The 20,837-nt window shown below is 37.9% G+C and overlaps 1 protein-coding gene across 1 annotated transcript in view; it reads right to left on the reverse strand.

Moving 5' to 3' along the window:
* Nucleotides 1–430: 430 nt before the first annotated feature.
* The window catches only part of nell2a (neural EGFL like 2a), a 77,371-nt gene continuing 56,964 nt past the window's right edge, over nt 431–20,837 (reverse strand). Inside the window, exons 14-20 of the mRNA XM_077711222.1 lie at nt 20,466–20,588; nt 19,020–19,115; nt 8,453–8,593; nt 6,866–7,059; nt 4,121–4,297; nt 2,179–2,403; nt 431–1,074 (exon numbers count right to left, since the gene is read on the reverse strand). Coding sequence (XP_077567348.1) covers nt 1,033–1,074; nt 2,179–2,403; nt 4,121–4,297; nt 6,866–7,059; nt 8,453–8,593; nt 19,020–19,115; nt 20,466–20,588 — 998 coding nt within the window. The 3' untranslated portion in view covers nt 431–1,032. The remainder of the gene's footprint in view (nt 1,075–2,178; nt 2,404–4,120; nt 4,298–6,865; nt 7,060–8,452; nt 8,594–19,019; nt 19,116–20,465; nt 20,589–20,837) is intronic.

Below are 20,837 nucleotides of genomic sequence, written 5' to 3' on the forward strand. Positions count from 1 at the left end.
AGTTTTAAATCTATAAAAATAAATAAAATATTCAGGGCTTTTAATCCAGTTCTTTTAATCCATAATTGTAATTTTTTAATTTTTTTTTCTGTTTTTATGTTCAAAAATAATTTTGTAAAATCAAAAAAATATAAAAAAAAGCAAAAATAAACACTGTTTTAGATCTATAAAAACTGAATATTCAGGACTTTTAATCCATTTCTTTTAATCCATTTACAAAAAAAAAAAAAAAATCTTACATTTTCTGGACCGCTTACCTTTACCAGGGTCGTGGGGGGTGCTGTAGCCTATCCCAACCAACTATGGAGCTCACCCTGAATCGGTGTAGACCCAATCATAGCTAAGGTTAAGCATATTAGCATACAATTAGCCTAGCATGCATATTTTTCCGACATGTGAGGAAACCAGAGCACCCAGAGAAAACCCATGCAAAGATTAATGGAAATACTTTATTTCACTATCACGCACTAACAAGCTGGGAAAAAAATATTAAAATAAAAATAAATAAATACCCAAACAAAAAAGAGCGATAAAAAGCTACAAAGCACCACGTGATACAGACGACCGCTAAGTGGCTAACGAGTGTTAGCATTTAAGAAAAAAATATGATTTAAACATCAAGCACAGTCATGCCAGTTAATATTTCTATATTACAAGATTTTTGTGGATAATTGAACAAAGAGTGAAGGCCTTCATCATCATCCTTACCATCATCATCATCATGTTACACGTTTTAGTAGAAATACGACTGTTAGTTTTCTCTTTATTATTATTAATATTAATATTTTTTTATGATGGCACCAAACCTGCTGGCATTTACGATGAAACAATAACAATCAATTTCGTTCTAAAAAAAAAAAATAAGATAGACGAATAACGTCAGCGTGGAGACATTCAAAATGTGTGGATGGGTGTGTGTGTATGTTAGTGTGTTGTTTTTCCTTGGGTTTTTTCTTGCTTCTTTTTCCCAGATTTTTTTTTGTATTTTACATGGAGAAAGAATGCTGTACAAGTAGTGCCTTTCCACAGCCACTAGAGGCACATGGGGTCCACTGAGCAACAGGTGTGTCCGTTCTGTCAAAACATAAAGACAGACCTTGGTTGGTCAAGTGTGTTTTCGAAACAATAAAACACAATGTTGTGTGTCTATTTACAATGAGTACACAGAAATGGTAGTAGTTTCGCATCTTGTTTCATGACTTCACAACTCATTTTAAAGACTGGTTGTTAGATGGATAAAATTGCCATCACAATACTGTCTGAAACTGTGTATGTAGTTGTAGATCCTACTTCCCATCATCATGTGTATTTGTTTATTGGTTTATTTAGTTGTTTACTTATTTATTAACTATTTATTTATGTCTTAAATGTATTTTTCTGTGTCTGTATTCTCACCCTCTTGCTACTGTGACAATGAAATTTCCCAAATATGAGATGAATAAAGTTATTTAATCTCATCTCAACAAATCTAATCTAATATAATCTCAACTAATCCCAGATCAACTAATCTCATCTCAACTAGTATCATTTTATTTCAACTCATCTCAACTAATCTCATCTCAATTAATCTAATCTAATCTCAACCCATCTCAAATAATATCATTTAAACTAATATAATATAATCTCAACTAATATCACCTCATTTCAACTAAACACATCTAATCCCAACTCATCTCATCTTTACTCAACTCATCTCAACTAATCAAATCTCAACTAATCTAATCTCAACTAATCTCTTCTCAACTAATCTCATCTCAACTAATCTAATCAACTAATTTTATTTAATCTCACCTAATCTAATCTTGTCTAATCTGAACTAATCTCATTTAATATCATCTAATATCATCTAATCTCATCTATTCTCACCTAATCTAATCTTGTCTAATCTCAACTAATCTCATCTAATCTCATCTAATCTCATCTAATCTCATCTAATCTCATCTAATCTCATCTAATATCATTTTCTCTTGTCTAATCTCATCTAATCTTGTCCCATCTAGTCTAATCTATTCTAGGTCCCCATTTACCTTCAACTTGCACAAGGGACTAAAGATAGAATTTTTTTGTCTTGTCTGGTTTAAAATGGGCGACGAGTCCTGCTTAAATGCGCGCAAGCTTGTTTCCGCGAGTGTTGTATTTCTGCGGGTGGATGCTTGCATGGATGGGTGGGTGTGTCACCTTGCACTGGCACAGGGTGCACTCGGTGCCACGTTTGACCCAGGAGGAGCCGCTGAAGCGCGAGACGCCGTGTTCGTCGGCGCACGTCTTGGTGATGTCGTTGCGAACGGCGTCGGCCTGGCACGGGTCGCCCACGCAGCGTGGGCAGCACTCGCCTTCACCCACCGCCGTGAACTCGCAGTCCGTTGGCGGGCACGGCAGAGGCCAACAGTCCACCTGCCCTTGCTGTAAAGAATGAGGTTCATCGTTAGACCAATCTCAACTAAAACTTATTTATTATATCACCTCATCTCATTTTCTGAACCACTTTATCATGACTAGGGTCGCGGGCCTCTAATTTTTCGTTGTTCTGGCCAGAAAAACAACCTCCCTGAGTGCATTGAGTACCAGTGGGAGAAACACCATCCTTGCTCACTATGGGTATACACCAGTATCATACCTGCCATAAGCAGGTACATGTCAATGTTCCCTCTAATTTTTCATGTAAAACATGCTGTAAAACATGAAAAACATAAAAGTGGACAGAGCTACTGCCACTGGCTGCTGCCTAAACAGCGCCATCATGAGGAAAAGAGTAAAAAATAATAAAACAATTAGATTTTATTTACTGCGCGCCATATGATTGCTACTGCGCAGAGAAGACGCGAGTAGTGCACAGCTTAGAGGTTAACATTGGTCACGGGGGGTGCTGGAGCCTATCCTAGCTAACTTTGGGCTACAGGGAAGGATCTCAGCACCAAATTAAAGTTTTCGGCATCCATTTTCCGTGACATTCTCCACTAAACTCGTCTCTCAGCTTCAACGTCAAACCCCATCCGGCGTCCATTCGGCGTCCACTCACCGAGCCCCGCTGACTTTAACCGAGGCGCTCTTTTTATGACGGCACCGCTAGATCCACGCAGCGGGATATGTTTTGATCATGGGTCAATTCCTCGCCGTCCGTGCCCACACATCGGCGAGTTTACCCCGCTGAGGCTAGCCGCGTTTGGCGTGGAGGTATTTGGACTCTCTTTCTTTGACGCCTCCGTGGGAGGCGGAGCTCGCAGCGGCGTGTCTTTTCTACAAGCGCTAGGCGACTCTTGTTAATGCATACCGTTAGCGTAGCACGCAAAGTTCGAGACCTTTTTTTACCTAATACCGGAAAATAGTGGCCTTTTAGCAGTGATTTTTTGTCTTAAAAGAGTCATCAAAAGACATTTTTTTTTGTAAAATTGAATCCATTCCCAACAAACAGGTTCATATTCATTGGATTGTTTCACTCAAACTGCAATGAAAGCAGACAGGAATGATTAAAACCAGTGGTGTCAAACATACGGCCCGCGGGCCGGGTCCAGCCCGCCTGGTGGTTTGGTACGGCCCGGGGAAGAAAGCTGCATTGTATAAAAAAATACAAATTTTCTTTAAAATTGTAATTCTTGCATTATCCGCTAGGGGCGCAGTGTTTTAGTACGTGCAGACAACATGAATTGACATGTATTTATGCTCTTGTTATTCTCCCCTTCATAATATATTGTTCATAATGTAAAAGGAAAATTCTTTTAATAAACATTTTGATAATTTACTCATTCTTTGCACTAATTATTAGTATTAGTGACTAATACTGGGGTGTCAAACATACGGCCCGCGGGCCGGATCCGGCCTGTCTGGTGGTTTGGTACGGCCCGGGGAAGAAAGCTACATTGTATAAAAAAAAATGAATTTTCTTTAAAAATCTGTAGTTCTTGTATTATCCGCTAGGGGGAGCAGTGTTTTAGTACGTGCAGACAACATGAATGGACATTTATTTATGTTCTTATGTTATTCTCTTGTTCATGATATATTGTTCATAATATAAAAGTCAAAAATATCATCAACTGTTCCTACCTACCCTGTCCAGCTTCTAACAAATCCTCATAAAAACAATATGGCGGCTGTGTGGAACAACGTGCTATCTGTCACTCACCAGACACTGGCACTGCTGGCAGTTTTCCACCCAGGTGTCGCCACTACCCAATGTCAGCGCTCCATTTTGGTGCAGACAGCGGCTGCTCAGATGCGGGTCGCATTCGGGGCAACAGAAGAGGTCGGCGTTGGGGTTGTCGCAATCGCACACCATCCTGCGACACATCACTCGGCCGGCCTGCGCCATCACAAAAAAAAACAGGGCAAAAGGTAAAAGATGACACGAAATTTGGGCAAGATGGAGCATATATCTCTCCATATATCTAATGTATGTATACAGTACTGTATGTATTTTTTTCCATTTTATTAAATGTTTTTTTTCAGTACAAACCAATGCTGGTCACTTTTACAAGCCTTAAACATACAAATGCACATATATATAAACCTTCAATATACTTATATAGGCCTTAAACATCAATTATAATACACAATATAGCACTGAATTAACTTCAATTGGAACAATTTCAACTTATGAACCATTTCAACTCACAAACCATATCAACTTACGAACAATTTCAACTTACGAACAATTTCAACTTATGAACAATTTCAACTTATGAACAATTTCAACTTATGAACAATTTCAACGTATGAACAATTTCAACGTATGAACAATTTCAACTTATGTTCAACTTATGAATAATTTCAACTTATGAACACTTTCAACTTATGAACACTTTCAACTTATGAACACTTTCAACTTATGAACAATTTCAACTTATGAACCATTTCAACTTATGAACCATTTCAACTTATGAACCATTTCAACTTATGAACCATTTCAACTTATGAACATTTTCAACTTATGAACCATTTCAACTTATGAACACTTTCAACTTATGAACAAGCACTCGTAAGCTAACTAGTTCGTAAGTAGGGGAGCATCTGTACATAAATAACCCCTAAAAAAACAACATTAAGAGCCTCCCACCCGCATTTCCATACAACTCCCGTCCCATCTGGTCGGCTCATTCTTGACATCTCGGTGACGTTCGACCTTGGCGCCGCCGCATTTTGCGCTGTGGATATCCAGCTGTGTTCGCCTCTCGGTGAACAATAACATGTTTACACGGCGTGCTCGGCGCGACTAATTTTGATCGGCAGCCCGTCCGTCTTTCCAATCAATTAATACAAGTCATCATTACAGATGGGAGCCGCTCCGTTGTCATGGAATGAATAATTTGCTGCTTGATCATTCACAACCGACACTAATTCCACCTCCACGGCTTTCGACTTTCCACAGACGTGGTAAGTATAAACACTCATTTACAGAAATACACTCATACATAGGGGCAATTCATAGTGTTCAACCAGTTAGCTAGCTAGCCTGTTTTTTTTCGAAATATGGGAGGAAACCAGAGTACTCTGAGAAAACCTACGCAGGCCCGGGGAGAACATACATACTCCATACAGGTGGACATGACCTGGATTTGAACCCAGGACCCTAGAACTATGAGGCCAATGTGCTAACCACATGTAGTAAATGTTGTAACAGTTTAAAAATATATAAATACATACATATATACACATGTATACACATGTATACACATGTATACACATGTATACACATGTATACACATGTATACACATGTATACACATGTATACACATGTATACACATGTATACACATGTATACACATGTATACACATGTATACACATGTGTACACATGTATACACATGTGTATACACATGTGTATACACATGTATACACATGTATACACATGTATACACATGTATACACATGTATACACATGTATACACATGTATACACATGTATACACATGTATACACATGTATACACATGTATACACATGTATACACATGTATACACATGTATACACATGTATACACATGTATACACATGTATACACATGTGTATACAAATGTATACACATGTGTATACACATGTGTATACACATGTATACACATGTATACACATGTATACACATGTATACACATGTATACACATGTATACACATGTATACACATGTATACACATGTATACACATGTATACACATGTATACACATGTATACACATGTATACACATGTATACACATAAATATACACATTTGTACACATGTACACATACATACACATACATACACATACATGTAAATATATACTAAAGTTGGCTTTTATAGGCTACAGCAACTCTGGTGATCCTTGTGAGGATAAGCGGCTGCTAAAATGAATACATATATATACATATGACAATCTGTAATGCCAAAGATTTAGTGGGTTTTTAACCAATCAGAAGCCAGAAAAAAAGACATCAATAGTCTTGTCAATGGCAGCCATTGGGGGAACGATAAAATATGTGTAAGAAATACACTCTTCCCAATGAGTTTATCACCCGTAGACAAAAATCCCATTCAAAGCGAGCGGGGTGACATTACAACGCAATTCACCAACTTTGTTCTTTTGGCGCCACACATTGTTTTAAATGTCAGCCATTGTTTCGGTGCCGAGGACAAAAAGGGACGAAACACGCTGGCATTTGCTGCTGATTGCCCCGCTGGGGGATGACCAATCATTCACGTGTCTTTGCTCACAAAGACACCTTCAACGGGTCGACACCCAAACAATAAAAAGACGTAACGTCACCACTCAAACAAGCAGACCTAATCCGGAATCATCAAGGTCATCATTTTGACCCCGCCCCCTCGGTCCAATCAGTACTTCACTTGAAGTACGTCTCCGATACGGCGTACGTGGACAAAAGACGGTAAAAGTGAAGTGGTACCTGGCAAGAACAGACGGAGCAGCGGTCACTGTCCAGCACCCAAATCTGTCCGCTGTGTTTGACCTTGTCGTCATGGACGCAGTCGCCGGTGCAATTATGGCCGTGCGGGCAACGGCAGTCGTAACCGCCGTCCAAATTGAAGCAAACCGTGTCGTTGGCGCACGTGTTTCTGCCCGTCTTGCATTCGTTGATATCTGCGTGGAAGGAAAGAGGTCATGATGCCTTAGTGTATTTTGGATGATGGAGAGGACACCCGGACGTTTGGTAGCGCGGACGTTTAGTGGGCCGGACGTTTTGATGGGCCGGACGTTTTGATGGGCCGGATGTTTTGGTGGGCCGGATGTTTTGGTGGGCCGGATGTTTTGGTGGGCCGGATGTTTTGGTGGGCCGGACGTTTGGTCGCCCGGACGTTTGGTGGGCCGGACGTTTGGTTGCACGGACGTTTGGTGGGCCGGACGTTTTGGTGGGCCGGACGTTTTGGTGGGCCGGACGTTTTGGTGGGCCGGACATTTGGTGGGCCGGACGTTTTGGTGGGCCGGACGTTTTGGTGGGCCGGACGTTTGGTGGGCCGGACGTTTGGTCGCCCGGACGTTTGGTCGCCCGGACGTTTGGTCGCCCGGACGTTTGGTCACCCGGACGTTTGGTCACCGGACATTTGACAACATGGGTGTACTGTTGAAATCCGTTCTCAAAATTATATTCATCCGGCGACCAAACGTCCGAGCGACCAAACGTCCAGGCGACCAAACGTCCAGGCGACCAAACGTCCAGGCGACCAAACGTCCAGGCGACCAAACGTCCAGGCGACCAAACGTCCAGGCGACCAAACGTCCAGGCGACCAAACGTATAGATGTATATTAAATTTCCTGATTTTCCCCCTTTTAAATCAATAATTGTCATTTTTAATCAATTTTTCTGTGTTTTTAGTTCAAAAATAATTTTGTAAAATCTAAAAATATATTAAAAAAAACTAAAATAAACGTTTTAGATCTATAAAAAACTGAATATTCAGGGCTTTTAATCCAGTTCTTTCAATCCATCTAAAAAAAAATCTAATTATTATATCTAAAATGGTCCGGCCCACATGAAATCGAGTTGACGTTAACACGGCCCGCCTAGGGGGCGCTATCCTCACTCCAGAAGAATGGAATCAATTGCTTGGTCAATCTAATGATAATAATGAATCAGGCTTTGAAGAAATTTAAATATTATAATGCCAAATTTGACTGAGAAATTAAAATAGTAAATTCCATTTGAGAATTGTGCTCATATTGCTAGTCTAGTTTGTCTTTACCAAGTTTCCATACCATATGTTGAGAATAAATACTTTGTGTGTTTAGCATTTGCCAATAATTAGCAATTATTGAGCTAACAAAAACATAAAAAAATGTTTAGTCACAAATTATGAGTATCTACTCCAACAGTATATAATCGAGTATTTTTTTAAAGAAAGCTGGACCTATTTTTCCCATTTAAACCATTTTAAAGTAATGAAATGTACTCTCGAAAAGGAAAGGGGGCGCCACACGCATCCCACACTTTTGGCATCGTCGACGTGGTCCTTTTGCACGACCGGGCCTACTCACCGACGCACGATTCTCCGTTGGCAGAAAAGAAGCCGTTGTCATGGTAGCCGTCGCGGCACTCGCAGTGGTACCAGCCGGGCAAGTTGACACAAGTGGATTTGCTATCGCACTCCATGAATCCGTCGGCGCACTCGTCGATATCTGAAGAAGAAGGACGTGACCAGTTAAAGAAACAAACACAAAGCCATTCCTGGCGCCGAATGGCTTGTTCGTTGGCGTCTGGAACATTTCTGGTGGTCGTGACCGTCACCCTTTGTCATCATTTGATAGAAAAACGTGCTTTACATTTTACTGCATTTCAATCTATTGATTAGAGCGCCGCTCTACTGTCACAAAGCAGATGGTGCGGATCCTAACAAACAAGATGGGAAATAATTCGCTTACCCAGGCACCCCTCCCGTGACTTTAGTTAAAAAAATTAAATGATTCTTTTTTGCATCTAATCATACCCACTAATACACAGGTGTCAAAGTGGCGGCCCGGGGGGCAAATCTGGCCCGTCGCATCATTTTGTGCGGCCCGAGAAAGTCATTGTAATTTTTAAAATCAATTATTTCTGTGTTTTTAGTTCAAAAATCATTTAGTAAAATCTAAAAATATATAAAAAACATTGTTTTAGATCTAAAAATTAAACTGAATATTCAGGGATTTTAATCCACTTCTTTTAATCCATTTAGAAAAAAATATCTAAATATTATATCTAAAATGGTCCAATGTATATTAGATTTCCTAATTTCCCCCATTTTAAATCAATAATTGTCATTTTTTAATTAATTATTTCTGTGTTTTTAGTTCAAAAATAAATTTGTAAAATCTAAAAATATATTTTAAAAAAAGCTAAAATAAACATTGTTTTAGATCTCCAAAAAACTGAATATTCAGGCCTTTTAATCCATTTATAAAAAAATATCTAAATATTATATCTAAAATGTTCTGATGTATATTAAATTTCCTGATTTTCCCCCTTTTAAATCAATAATTGTCATTTTTAATCGATTTTTTCTGTATATTTAGTCCCTAAATATTTTATTAAAATCTAAAAATATATATTAAAAAAGCTCAAATAAACATTGTTTAGATCTATAAAAAACGGAATATTCAGGACAATTAATCCAGTTCTTTTAATCCTTTTATAAAAAAATTAATCGAAATATTATATCTAAAATTGTCCGATATATATTAAATTTCCTGATTTTCCCCTTTTCAAATAAATAATTGTATTTTTAATCTATTTTTTCTGTGTTTTTAGTTCAAAAATCATTTAGCAAAATCTAAAAATATATTTAAAAAAATCTCAAATAAACATTGTTATATATCTATAAAAAACAGAATATCTAGGGCTTTTAATCCAGTTCATTTAATCCATTTATACAAAAAAATCTAAATATCATATCTAAAATGGTCCGGCCCACATGAAACCAAGTTGACCTTAATGCGGCCCGCGAACCAACCTTTGACACCCTTCCCCTAATAAAAACAACCAATCAAATCCCATCCAAATCTTTGCAATCCCCCCCTAAAAAACCTTCCAAAACACCCCCTTAAATTCACCAAAGCTACAACCCGAATGCAACAAAGTACCAAAAAAATAAAAATAAATAAATAAACAGACACAGATCAATGCCATGCAGGCCGACATTTAATTAAACTAACGGCTCCACATGAGAAGCAAAGGTGGGGAGGGAGATCACCACAAGTAAAGCCGGCAGGCTCAGACATTCCCACTGATTAAATCTGTCTGCAATTCCGCCATTTTTTTTCTTCATTCTAATAACTGTTCACCGTGCCTGATGCCCCAACTCATTATAATAATGGCAGCGTGTGGCACGCGACCTTCCCCGGGGTGATGCCCCGCCCCCCTACCGCTAATGGCATTAAGATCCATTGGCTAATGAGCTCCTGGGCTTTTAATAGATTTTTTTTTTTTTTGCAGATTAAGTGTTGATCAAATGTGTAGATGATTTAAAAAGTGACTGGCGTTTATCTGGGAAAGCAGCGGGAAGAAAAAAATATGAAAAAAAATATGAAATAGATACAAATTGTGCACACACCTCCAGAATAAAAGGATGCATGATCTCATCATGAGCTAATTTTAAACTGCTGCAGTGGTTAAAAATATGCTAATTGTTTTATTTGCGGCTCGTGTCGGGGTGACGGGGGCTACAAAAAATGGTGCTGTCAAGTTTTTGATGGAAATTGAGTGCAAAATGATGTAAAAAAATTGGCTTATTTACATTTTTTTTTAATGTTAGCTAGCGGTTAGCACTGGGGTAGCACAAGATAGGATACATATAAAAAAGTGCATCCGTTAACAGTACATATGAAACATAAACAGAAAAAAGGACTAAAGTATTAACATACTCATCACTCATTAAAGTAAAAAGTATAAAGTACAAAGTCAAGTAAAGAGGAATGTATTAAGAAATATTAAAATGTCATTTTAAAAAAGATAGAGGGGCTAGAGTTTACATACTTAGAGAAATAAAATCACTCATCTATTAAGATCTGGCAGCTGTTTCTGACCACCATGAAAAAAATCAACTCTCTACATTGCACGGTTTGGACAAACATACCGAGATAATCTTAACATACAAACACACATATCCATTAATCCTGCTCTTATAGAAATGCAATAACTCAACTATTAAGATCCGACATCCGTTTCTGACCACCATGAAAAAAATCAACTCTACTTGGCACGGTTTGGACAAACATAGCGAGAGAATCTTAACATACACACCCACACACCCATAAATCACGCTTAATAAGGATTATAGATAAACTGTCACACTCGATGACATCTTGTCAGTCAGCCACACTTGTAACCCACACAAAATAGTATCAAACAGCCACACAATCGCCATTGCAAGTCGAAATCCTGGACGTCCTCAAGACATACCGTATTTTCCCGACTATAAGGCGCACTTAAAAGTCTTAAATTTTCTCCAAAATAGACAGTGCGCCTTATAATACAGTGTGCCTTATATATGGAAAAAACTGAAAACCAAAAACGAAAAACCACCACTGTCGGATATTAAAAAAAAAAAAACACAAATGCCTGAACTGAATACTCAATACTGTTAAATATGCAGATCAGGCCATCTTAGTTTACAAAATCTTCCATCATATAGCTCCTCCCCCACTGCAAGATTTTAGACAAAAACATCAACAATGGCTGGCTCTAGAGGTGACTGTAAAGTATTGAGTGCTTCATACCTGAAAGTCAATATCAATAACCGTATTTTCACGACTATAAGGCGCACTTAAAAGTCTTAAAATTTCTCCAACATAGACAGTTCGCCTTATAATACAGTGCGCCTTATATATGGAAAAAATGTCATTCATTGAGGGTTCGGTGCGCCTTATAGTCGTGAAAATAGGGTAATTAGATGGACAAAAGACACTGTACCGCATAACAATTGGAAACAGCTCCGAGGCTAGCTTTTGATTTTTGTAGTCGAGTGTTTGATTTATGACGACGGGCCCCTTCTGTCTGCCGTGGTCTCTGGGGAGGCCTCTAAAAGCTGTCCTACTATTTAAAAGAAGAAGAAGAAGAAGGCTTGGGATGGACTTGGACTTTGAGTGAAAGCTTTTCCATGTTCATCCAGCCGGCGCCGCCCTTCCTGCCAGCCGCACCCGAATGTATGAGGAAACGGGCTTGACCTCCGACCCCGCCACGCGCCACAATTCCCATTCTGTCACTTTGCCAACATCTCCGTCTCGTCCGTTCCGCTTCAGCTCTTCTCGCGGTCGTTATTTTCAACTCTTAGCCCGGCTCTCCATTTTTTTTGACTCCTTTCCCGAAGCATACCAACTACTCTTCAGTTATGCTTGATAAAGTTAGACCATGTTTTTGGTGGATTTCAATTTGTCTGGATATACGACGACAAAAAAAAACAAGCTTGATAACAATTATTTGTATATGTAATTTCTTGGGCCGCACAAAATGATGTGGCGGGCCAGATTTGGCCCCCCGGCCGCCACTTTGACACCTCTGTATTAGTGGGTGTGGTCAGATGAGAATAATATTATTTTTTTTTATAAATGGATTGAATGTGCTGGATTAAAATCGCTGAATATTCAGTTTTTTATGGATCTAAAACAATGTTTATTTTAGTTTTTTTTTTTACATTTTTAGATTTTACAAAATGATTTTTGAACTAAAAACACAAATATTTGATTAAAAAATGACAATTATTGATTTAAGAGGAGGAAAATCAGGATATTAAATATACATCGGAGTATTTTAGATATAATATTTAGATTTTTTTTAATAAATGGATTAAAATAAGTGGATTAAAAACCCAGTTTTATTTTTTTAGATCTAAAACAATGTTTATTTGAGCTTTTTTAAAATATATTTTTCGATTTTACAAAATTATTTTTGCACTAAAAACAGAAATAATTGCTAAAAAAATAACAATGACTTTCTCGGGCCGCACAAAATGATGCGGCGGTCCAGATTTGGCCCCTGGGCTGCCACTTTGACACCTCTGTATAAGTGGGTGTGGTCAGATTCAAATATTTTTTTTCCATTTCATTTTTTGAACTAGGGTCACAGGGAGGGTGCTGGAGCCTATCCCAGCTGCCTCGCAGGACATGGCATGTTTCTCGGTCTATTTTATTGTCTGCAATTTTTTGGGCTTTAATAAAAAAATATAGAGAGAATTTATGTTACACAGTCTTTAAATCAAAACATTGAAAAAGAAACACAAAGTCAGCATTTATCTTAAATGAGTGGAATTTTACAACGGCATTACAAGCTCTAGATTTGCTCCACTTCATCAAGATAAGTAGCTTGAAGGAGCTCGTAAAAAAAACTTCAAGTAGACTCCGCTTTATAGCCAAGACACTTTTTCCAAGGTGCTTTTTTTCAATGGTCCAAGTTCAACGTTAAAATTGTGCTGTCCTTAGTTTGCCTCTCTCGTCTCTGACGTCTTTAATCAGCGTCTTTTTTTGAAAGGGGATGGCAGAGGTCGCCATATATGTCAACGACAGCTTTTTGATTTGACTGAGCTACGTTTAGCCTATTCGCTCTTGAGCTTTGTCAGACTTTACTTAAACTCGTCTTCGGGTGAACTTTTCAGTTTTCATAAGGATTTAAGCAACCCTAAATGACCCGTGTACTGAAATCAAAAGATTTTTAATGTATTTTTTCGACTTCTCCTGCTGCATGTGTTCATGCCTGCTGAGTTCAAACCGCATTTTTAAAGGTTTTTCATGACATTAATGCTAGTTTTGCAAAAGTGTCTAAACTTTAGCATTCAGTAAATGTTCATGAGGCTAGTCCTTTGCTTTGGTTAAAGGTAGAATGTCTAAGTCCCTTTGTTTGATCTTTTATGGGAGAATAAATGTGGATTCAGAACAGATTTTGATGGATTTGAAAAGTGCTGCCTGTTCAAAAGTTAGCTATCGCTATGGCTAGCACGAATTTTGTGCATAGAAGCTAATAAAATGGCAAAGATGTGTTTACTGTTTGAAAAGCACTGCTTGTCCACTACCAAAGCTAGCACAAATTTGGGCAAATAAGCTAACAAGATTTGTTTACCGTCTGAAAATTTGTGTTTTCCATAAGTTAGCTACCAACATAGCTAGCACAAATTTGGAAAAAGAAGCTAATAAGATGGCAAATATTTGTTTACTGTTTGAAAACCATTGCCTGTCCATAAGTTAGCTAACTACCAAAGCTAGCACAAATTTGGGCAAAGAAGCTAACAAGATTTGTTTACTGTCCGAAAAATGGTATTTTCCACAAGTTAGCTACCAACATAGCTAGTGCAAATTCGAACAAAGAAGCTAATAAGATGGCCAATATTTTTTACCATCTGAAAACGCTTTTGGCCACATGTTAGCTACCACTATAGCTAGCAAAAATGTGCTAAAACAAAGTCAAATATTTGTTTATTGTCTGAAAAATGGAAATTTCCACAAGTTAGCTAACCACCATAGCTAGCACAAATTTGGGCAAATAAGCTAACATGATTTGTTTACTGTCCGAAAAATGGTCTTTTCCACAAGTTATCTACCAACATAGCTAGCGCAAATTCGAATTCGAAATAAGATGGCTAATATTTTTTACCATGTGAAAACCGCTGCTTGGCCACATGTTAGCTACCACTATAGCTAGCAAAAATGTGTGCAGAAGCTAAAACAAAGTCGAATATCTGTCTATTGTCTGAAAAATTGTATTTTCCACAAGTTAGCTACCGCTATAGCTAGCACAAATTTGGGCATAGAAGCTAATAGGATGGCAAAGATTTGTTTACTGTTTGAGGGGGGCGACGTGGCGCCTCTGACGCTTTAAGCTCAAGTGGCTTGTTTAAGCACTGTGATTATGTATTCATTATTTATTTAGCCACGGCCTCACAAAGCGCTCTATCCATCACTCAATTAGCGTGCCTTAATTAGACGCCGCCGATGGCGAGAGCTGTCGTTTCGTTGAGCGAAACTGCTGCTTTTTCACTCAGCAACACCAGTAAGATTGTTTCACGCTTTGAGACGTTTCTGCTTGACGGCCATAGATGTCCATTGAAGTCCGCAGACGGACATTTTGGCTCAAATGGCTTATTCTGGGCAACTGTGGAGTTTTATGGACTTGCTTTTTGGTAATAAGGAGTCTGACAGAAGGAGGTTTTACAGAGAGTACGAGGCAGAAAACAAAAATAGCAGTATTAAACTGTGTATTTCTATCATAGATTGCGTTTTGTGTACTGTACTGTTAAAACTGTCCTAAAAAAACAAGCTATTTATGGAATATACCATTTCAGATTCCAACTATTACGTAGAAAAGCGTTGAAAAGTCCTAAATATTATCCAAAAATAGCAGTATTAAACTGTGTATAACTATCATAGATTTTGTGTACTTTACTGTTAAAATTGTCCTAAAAAGACAAGTTATTTATGAAAATTATAATTTCAGATTCCCCATATTAAGTAGAAAATCTGGGAAAAGGTCAAAAAGTCCTAAATATTAACCTAAAATAGTCATACCTCTACTTACAAATGCTTCTAGGTACAAATGTTTCAGGTTACAATTTTTTGATCTATATGCAAATGAGTTACTCAAGATACAAATTCCTCCAAAAAGAAAATGCATTTCCTCATATGTTATTTTATTTTGAATTCCCCTATTAGGCGTTTAAAAACTAAAACTATGAATACAATGTGCCACATATTTTTTACAAGCACACACACTTAGGGCGCACGTAAAAAATTTAAATGTACTAGAAAGTGGACGGCTTTCTAACCTGGGAAGACGGGCTCTTGCCGCCATCTGGCAAAAAAATTACTCTAAAATGGCAACATGACTGGGCTATCAAATGTATTTTCCTTTAAAATGTATCTAATTGCTTTGAACAGAATGTTTAGGGTCATTTTTTTTTAGCCATCCAAGCTGTTTTGTAGAAATATATAGCTTGGATCATATGTTTAAGCAAAAAAATGAAAAAACAACATTTTTTTAAGATTACTTCTTAGTGATTAAGATATTTTTTTACCCTTTTGTGGATGGATTACATTATTTTTTATTTTAACTTATTCACAAATATGCAGCCCAAATATAAATAAAAAAATATTGAAAGAAAATATAAATAATTACATGAACAACCCATATTGGCAGGGAACTATATTTTAAAAAATGAAAAAAATGAAAAATAATTAAAAAAAATATTGATAGAATAAAATGAAGAAAATAGCCTTTAAAAATCCAATATTGCAAAAAAATGAAAAAACACGAATTCAAATAAATGTGACTAATTAATATTATCCACTAAAATTGTTTTTGTTTAGTTTAGTAACCCTACGTCCAATCAATTTTTGGAACAGTAATTGAAAATGATTGGTCCTCTTTTTCTGCCAAAATGTTTTTTTTTCAATTATCCGAATACTGTGACCTAATTGATTAAATATATTTTTCACAAGCTTATCTATTTTTGCCTTTTTTGCCATTTTCCTTCAAATCCACTTTGTTGGTCTAAAAAAAAATCCAAAATCGTCACATTCAATTACTCTCCAACCTTTGCAAAAAAACAGACCAATTACGTGATGTATGGCTAAAAGCCTGACTATGTAACTACATGTTAATAAAGCTGTCAAATAGAAAGCATAATATTGCCCCTTGGGAGTGCACTAATGTAAAGTGGCTGGAAATTACCCCCTTAAAACCCAAGCGTTCTTTGTTATTTTTTTTTCTATTTTTTTTCCCTGAGTGTGAGATTTAACTTCAAACTGTTTGGAGTGATTTAGAATAAATTTAGTCTTTGCGAGGATAGAATTAACACCAAAAAACTACTCATTGAGCATCAACAGTAAAAAAAAAGGGACAAAGACAGAAAAAAAGGGACAAAGACAGAAAAAAAGGGGAATACAGTGTTCCCCCGCTACTTCGCGCTTCAGCTACCGCGGACTAAGAGCTTCGCAGATTTTTTTTGGGAAAAAAAAATACAAATATTACATTGAAACAACATATTTTACAGTTTTTTTTGTTATAACATGAATTTCACTCGGTCTCCCCGTATTCTATATGGTGTACTGTATACAGGGGGTTTAAAAAATAAATAAAAAATAAATAAAAAATAAAAAAAAATGTAAAAAAAAAATGTAAACAAAAAAAATTGTTTTTTGGGAATGAAATTCAAATTAAGCATTTTTGAAGGGGAATCCCTACTTCGCTGAAATTCACTTATCGCGGGTGGTCCCGGTCCCTATTAACCGCGATAACCGAGGGAACACTGTACCTGTTAATTAAATAACACAATGGCCAGCCAATCACAGGGTACAAGGACACAAAGGACAACTATTGGCGCTTATATTCATAGCTAAGGGCAATTTAGCATATAATTAGCCTAGCATACATGTTTAGGGGATGTGGAAGGTAGCAAAAGTACCTAGAGAAAACCCACAAAAGCCCAGGGACAACATGCAAACTCCACGCATTGATTACCGACTGGGATCGAACCCACGACCCTAGAACAGCGAGGCCACCACAAATAAACTCTGACTTTTGGATATGTTAGAAAAAAATATGCAATGTGTTTACATTTACAACCTAGATTTACAAACCCAAACTTAAACAACTTAAGTTCGGAATAAAGTGCTGCTACGCTAATACTTCCCGTAATTGTTTGCTAGCATTGACGGCTAAATTCAGGGTTGATTGGGAATGAGATACGATGCTAGCCCTAGCTGTCGTGCTTCTTAAGTACCCGATAAGGATGAACTCCACTTTGATTAATGTGTGATATAAAGTAATACCCATACTGCTGCATGTGCAGTACAAATCCTCCATGGTGGCAATAAAACGGGCTACGAGGCCATTACTCAGCCAGGCTGGACGCACACATTTACCCGCATAAATGCTGATGAATGGCCAATAAGCAGCACCTGCATTTATTCATCAACTGTTTAGTTTAAGGGTGGCCAACCTTTACCTATGCGGGTAGAATTACATTGCGGTAATTGAACTCATGTGTATCGTGCTACCTTGAAAGTATTCCTTTGTTTTCACACTGTGGGTCACAGGGGGTGCTGGAGCCTATTCAAGTTAACTATGGGCGTGGGGTGGTGGACATCGTGAATGGGTGGGCAGCCAATCGTAGGGCACGAGGAGACAAATGGCAACCAATCATAGCTAGGGGAAGGCAGTTTAGGCTAGTTAGCTTAGCATGCATGTTTTGGGTATTTATTGTTACTGTTTATTGTTATTATCTATAGTTAGTGTTAATTGTTATGATTCATTGTTATTATTTTGTCATTATTTATTGTTATTATTTTTTGCTAACATTTGTAATTATTTTATCATTTATTGTAATTTTGTTTTATTTATCATTATTATTTATTGTTATTAGTTATTGTTATTGTGTATTGTTATTACTTATTGATGTTATTAGCTGTTATTATGTATTGATGTTATTTATTGTTATTGTTTATTGTTATAAATTATAGTTATTATTTATAGTTGTTGTTTATAGTTATTATTAAAAGTTATTAGTTAAAATTATGTATTTTTATTCTTTATAGTTGTTGTTTATAGTTATTATTTATAGTTATTATTTATAATTATTTATTGTTATTATTTATAGTTATTATTTATAATTATTTATAGTTATTATTTATAGTTATTAGTCATAGTTATTATTTATAGTTATTATTTATAGTTATTAGTCATAGTTATTATTTATAGGTATAATTTATGGTTAATATTTATAGTTATTATTTATAGTTATAATTTATGTCAGTATTTATTGTTATTATTTATTGTCATTATTTATTGTCATTATTTATTGTCATTATTTATTGTTATTATTTATTGTTATTATTTATTGTTATTATTAAATGATTATTTATGCCTGTTTGTTTGTTATTTGTGTACTTTGTGGTGAAGCTTTAAATCTCATTCTACTCATGTAATCACAATAAATTCAATTAAATTTTACCTCACAGGTTAGCGGAGAGCCACATATGGCTCTCAAGCCATAACTCTAACCACGTCCCGGTGTCAAGTCAGTCAATTACTCAAAGGATTGAGGTGATGAATGTCATAGCAGACGATGAATTGAACATCTCTTACCTGTCTCGCATCTCTTGCCAGAAAATCCTTGCGAACAGGCGCAATTGTTGGGCGTGAGGCACGTTCCGCCATTATGGCAAAGCCCGTCGCACACAGCTGAAAGAATGAGCGGGAGTGGAGGCAGGAAAAAGAAAAGAGTCATTACTCACGGAGATGAATGGCCATTAAGTACGCAATTAGACCAGCGGCGGCACATGTACTGTATTTGCATACGCAATACCAGCTAATTCTCCGACGTGAGCGACCATATTATTTCCCGTGATGAATGTCTCTCGTCAAGGTTGACGGCGAAAAGTTCATTACGTGCGCTTTGGCCGTTTGTTAACGCGTGTGCACCAGTCAATGGAAGGCACGCGGGAAAATGCAGACGCCGCGAGCCCCGTTAAAAAAGATATCAAAACTGTGCGTGTGCCTGAAAATGGTGCAGGTCTTCTATAAACACATTTTTAATCATATTTATTTATTAAGAGTGAGCGCACATTTATTAAGAGGAGGCGAGAGGGGACGTTGTGGTAGCCCCTCTAGGACCCCTCTGACACACCTCTAAAACGCCTCCGAGACACATCCAAGAAACATCCAAGACACATACGAGACACATCCGAGACACATCCGAGACACATCCGAGACACATCCGAGACACATCCGAGACACATCCGAGACACATCCGAGACACATCCAAGACACATCCAAGGCACATCCAAGGCACATCCAAGGCACATCCAAGACACATCCAAGACACATCCAAGGCACACCCAAGGCACACCCAAGACACACCCAAGACACACCCAAGACACACCCAAGACACATCCAAGACACATCCAAGACACATCCAAGACACATGCAAGACACATGCAAGACACATGCAAGACACATGCAAGACAGATCAAGACCCCTCCAAGACACATCAAGACCCCTCCGAGACACACCCACGACACAACCAAGACCCATGCAAGACTTATCCAAGACACATCCAAAACCCATCCAAGACACATACAAGACACATCCAAGACCCATGCGAGACCTATCCAAGACATATCCACAACACATCCAAAACCCATCCAAGACACAACCAAGACACATGCAAGACCTATCCAAGACACACCCAAACCCCATCCAAGACACATCAAGACCCTTCCAAGACACCCCCACGACACAACCAAGACCCAGGCAAGACATCCAAGACACATCCAAAACCCATCCACGACACACACCCACAACATACCTGAGACACATCCAAGACACATCCAAGACACATCCAAGACACCCCCAAAACACATCCAAGATACATCCATGACACATCCATGACACATCCAAGACCCACCCAAGACCCACCCAAGACCCACCCAAGACCCACCCAAGACCCATCCAAGACCCCTCCAAATCCCCCCAAGACCCATCCAAGACACCCCAACAGCGCTGATGAAAACAAAACAAAAAAACCCATACCTTTGCAGACGGTTCCGTTTCCACTGTATCCCGGCTTGCAAGAGCAGCTGTGTCCTCCCACCATGTTGAAGCACAAGGCATTCTGGTCACAGTCGTGGAGACCGCTCAGACACTCGTCATGCTCTAGGAAGGACAAAAACATTTGCATTTTCCTCACGCGTACAAAGCTGACAAATGTTTGCTCACATTGTTGGATGAGATGACTCCTAAGTGAGTCAATGGGCCCGCCGGCTAACACCTGAAGATGACTCATTTGCGACTCCTCGCTATCTATTTGAGAGGCGACGCTTGGATTTGTTGCGATTGTTTAGAAGCTGACGGAATGACAAATGAGGCGTAAATGGATTTTTTAATGCGCCCTAATGTATCAAT

This window comes from Stigmatopora nigra, unplaced genomic scaffold (assembly GCF_051989575.1).
Source record: "Stigmatopora nigra isolate UIUO_SnigA unplaced genomic scaffold, RoL_Snig_1.1 HiC_scaffold_25, whole genome shotgun sequence".
Lineage (NCBI taxonomy): Eukaryota > Metazoa > Chordata > Actinopteri > Syngnathiformes > Syngnathidae > Stigmatopora > Stigmatopora nigra.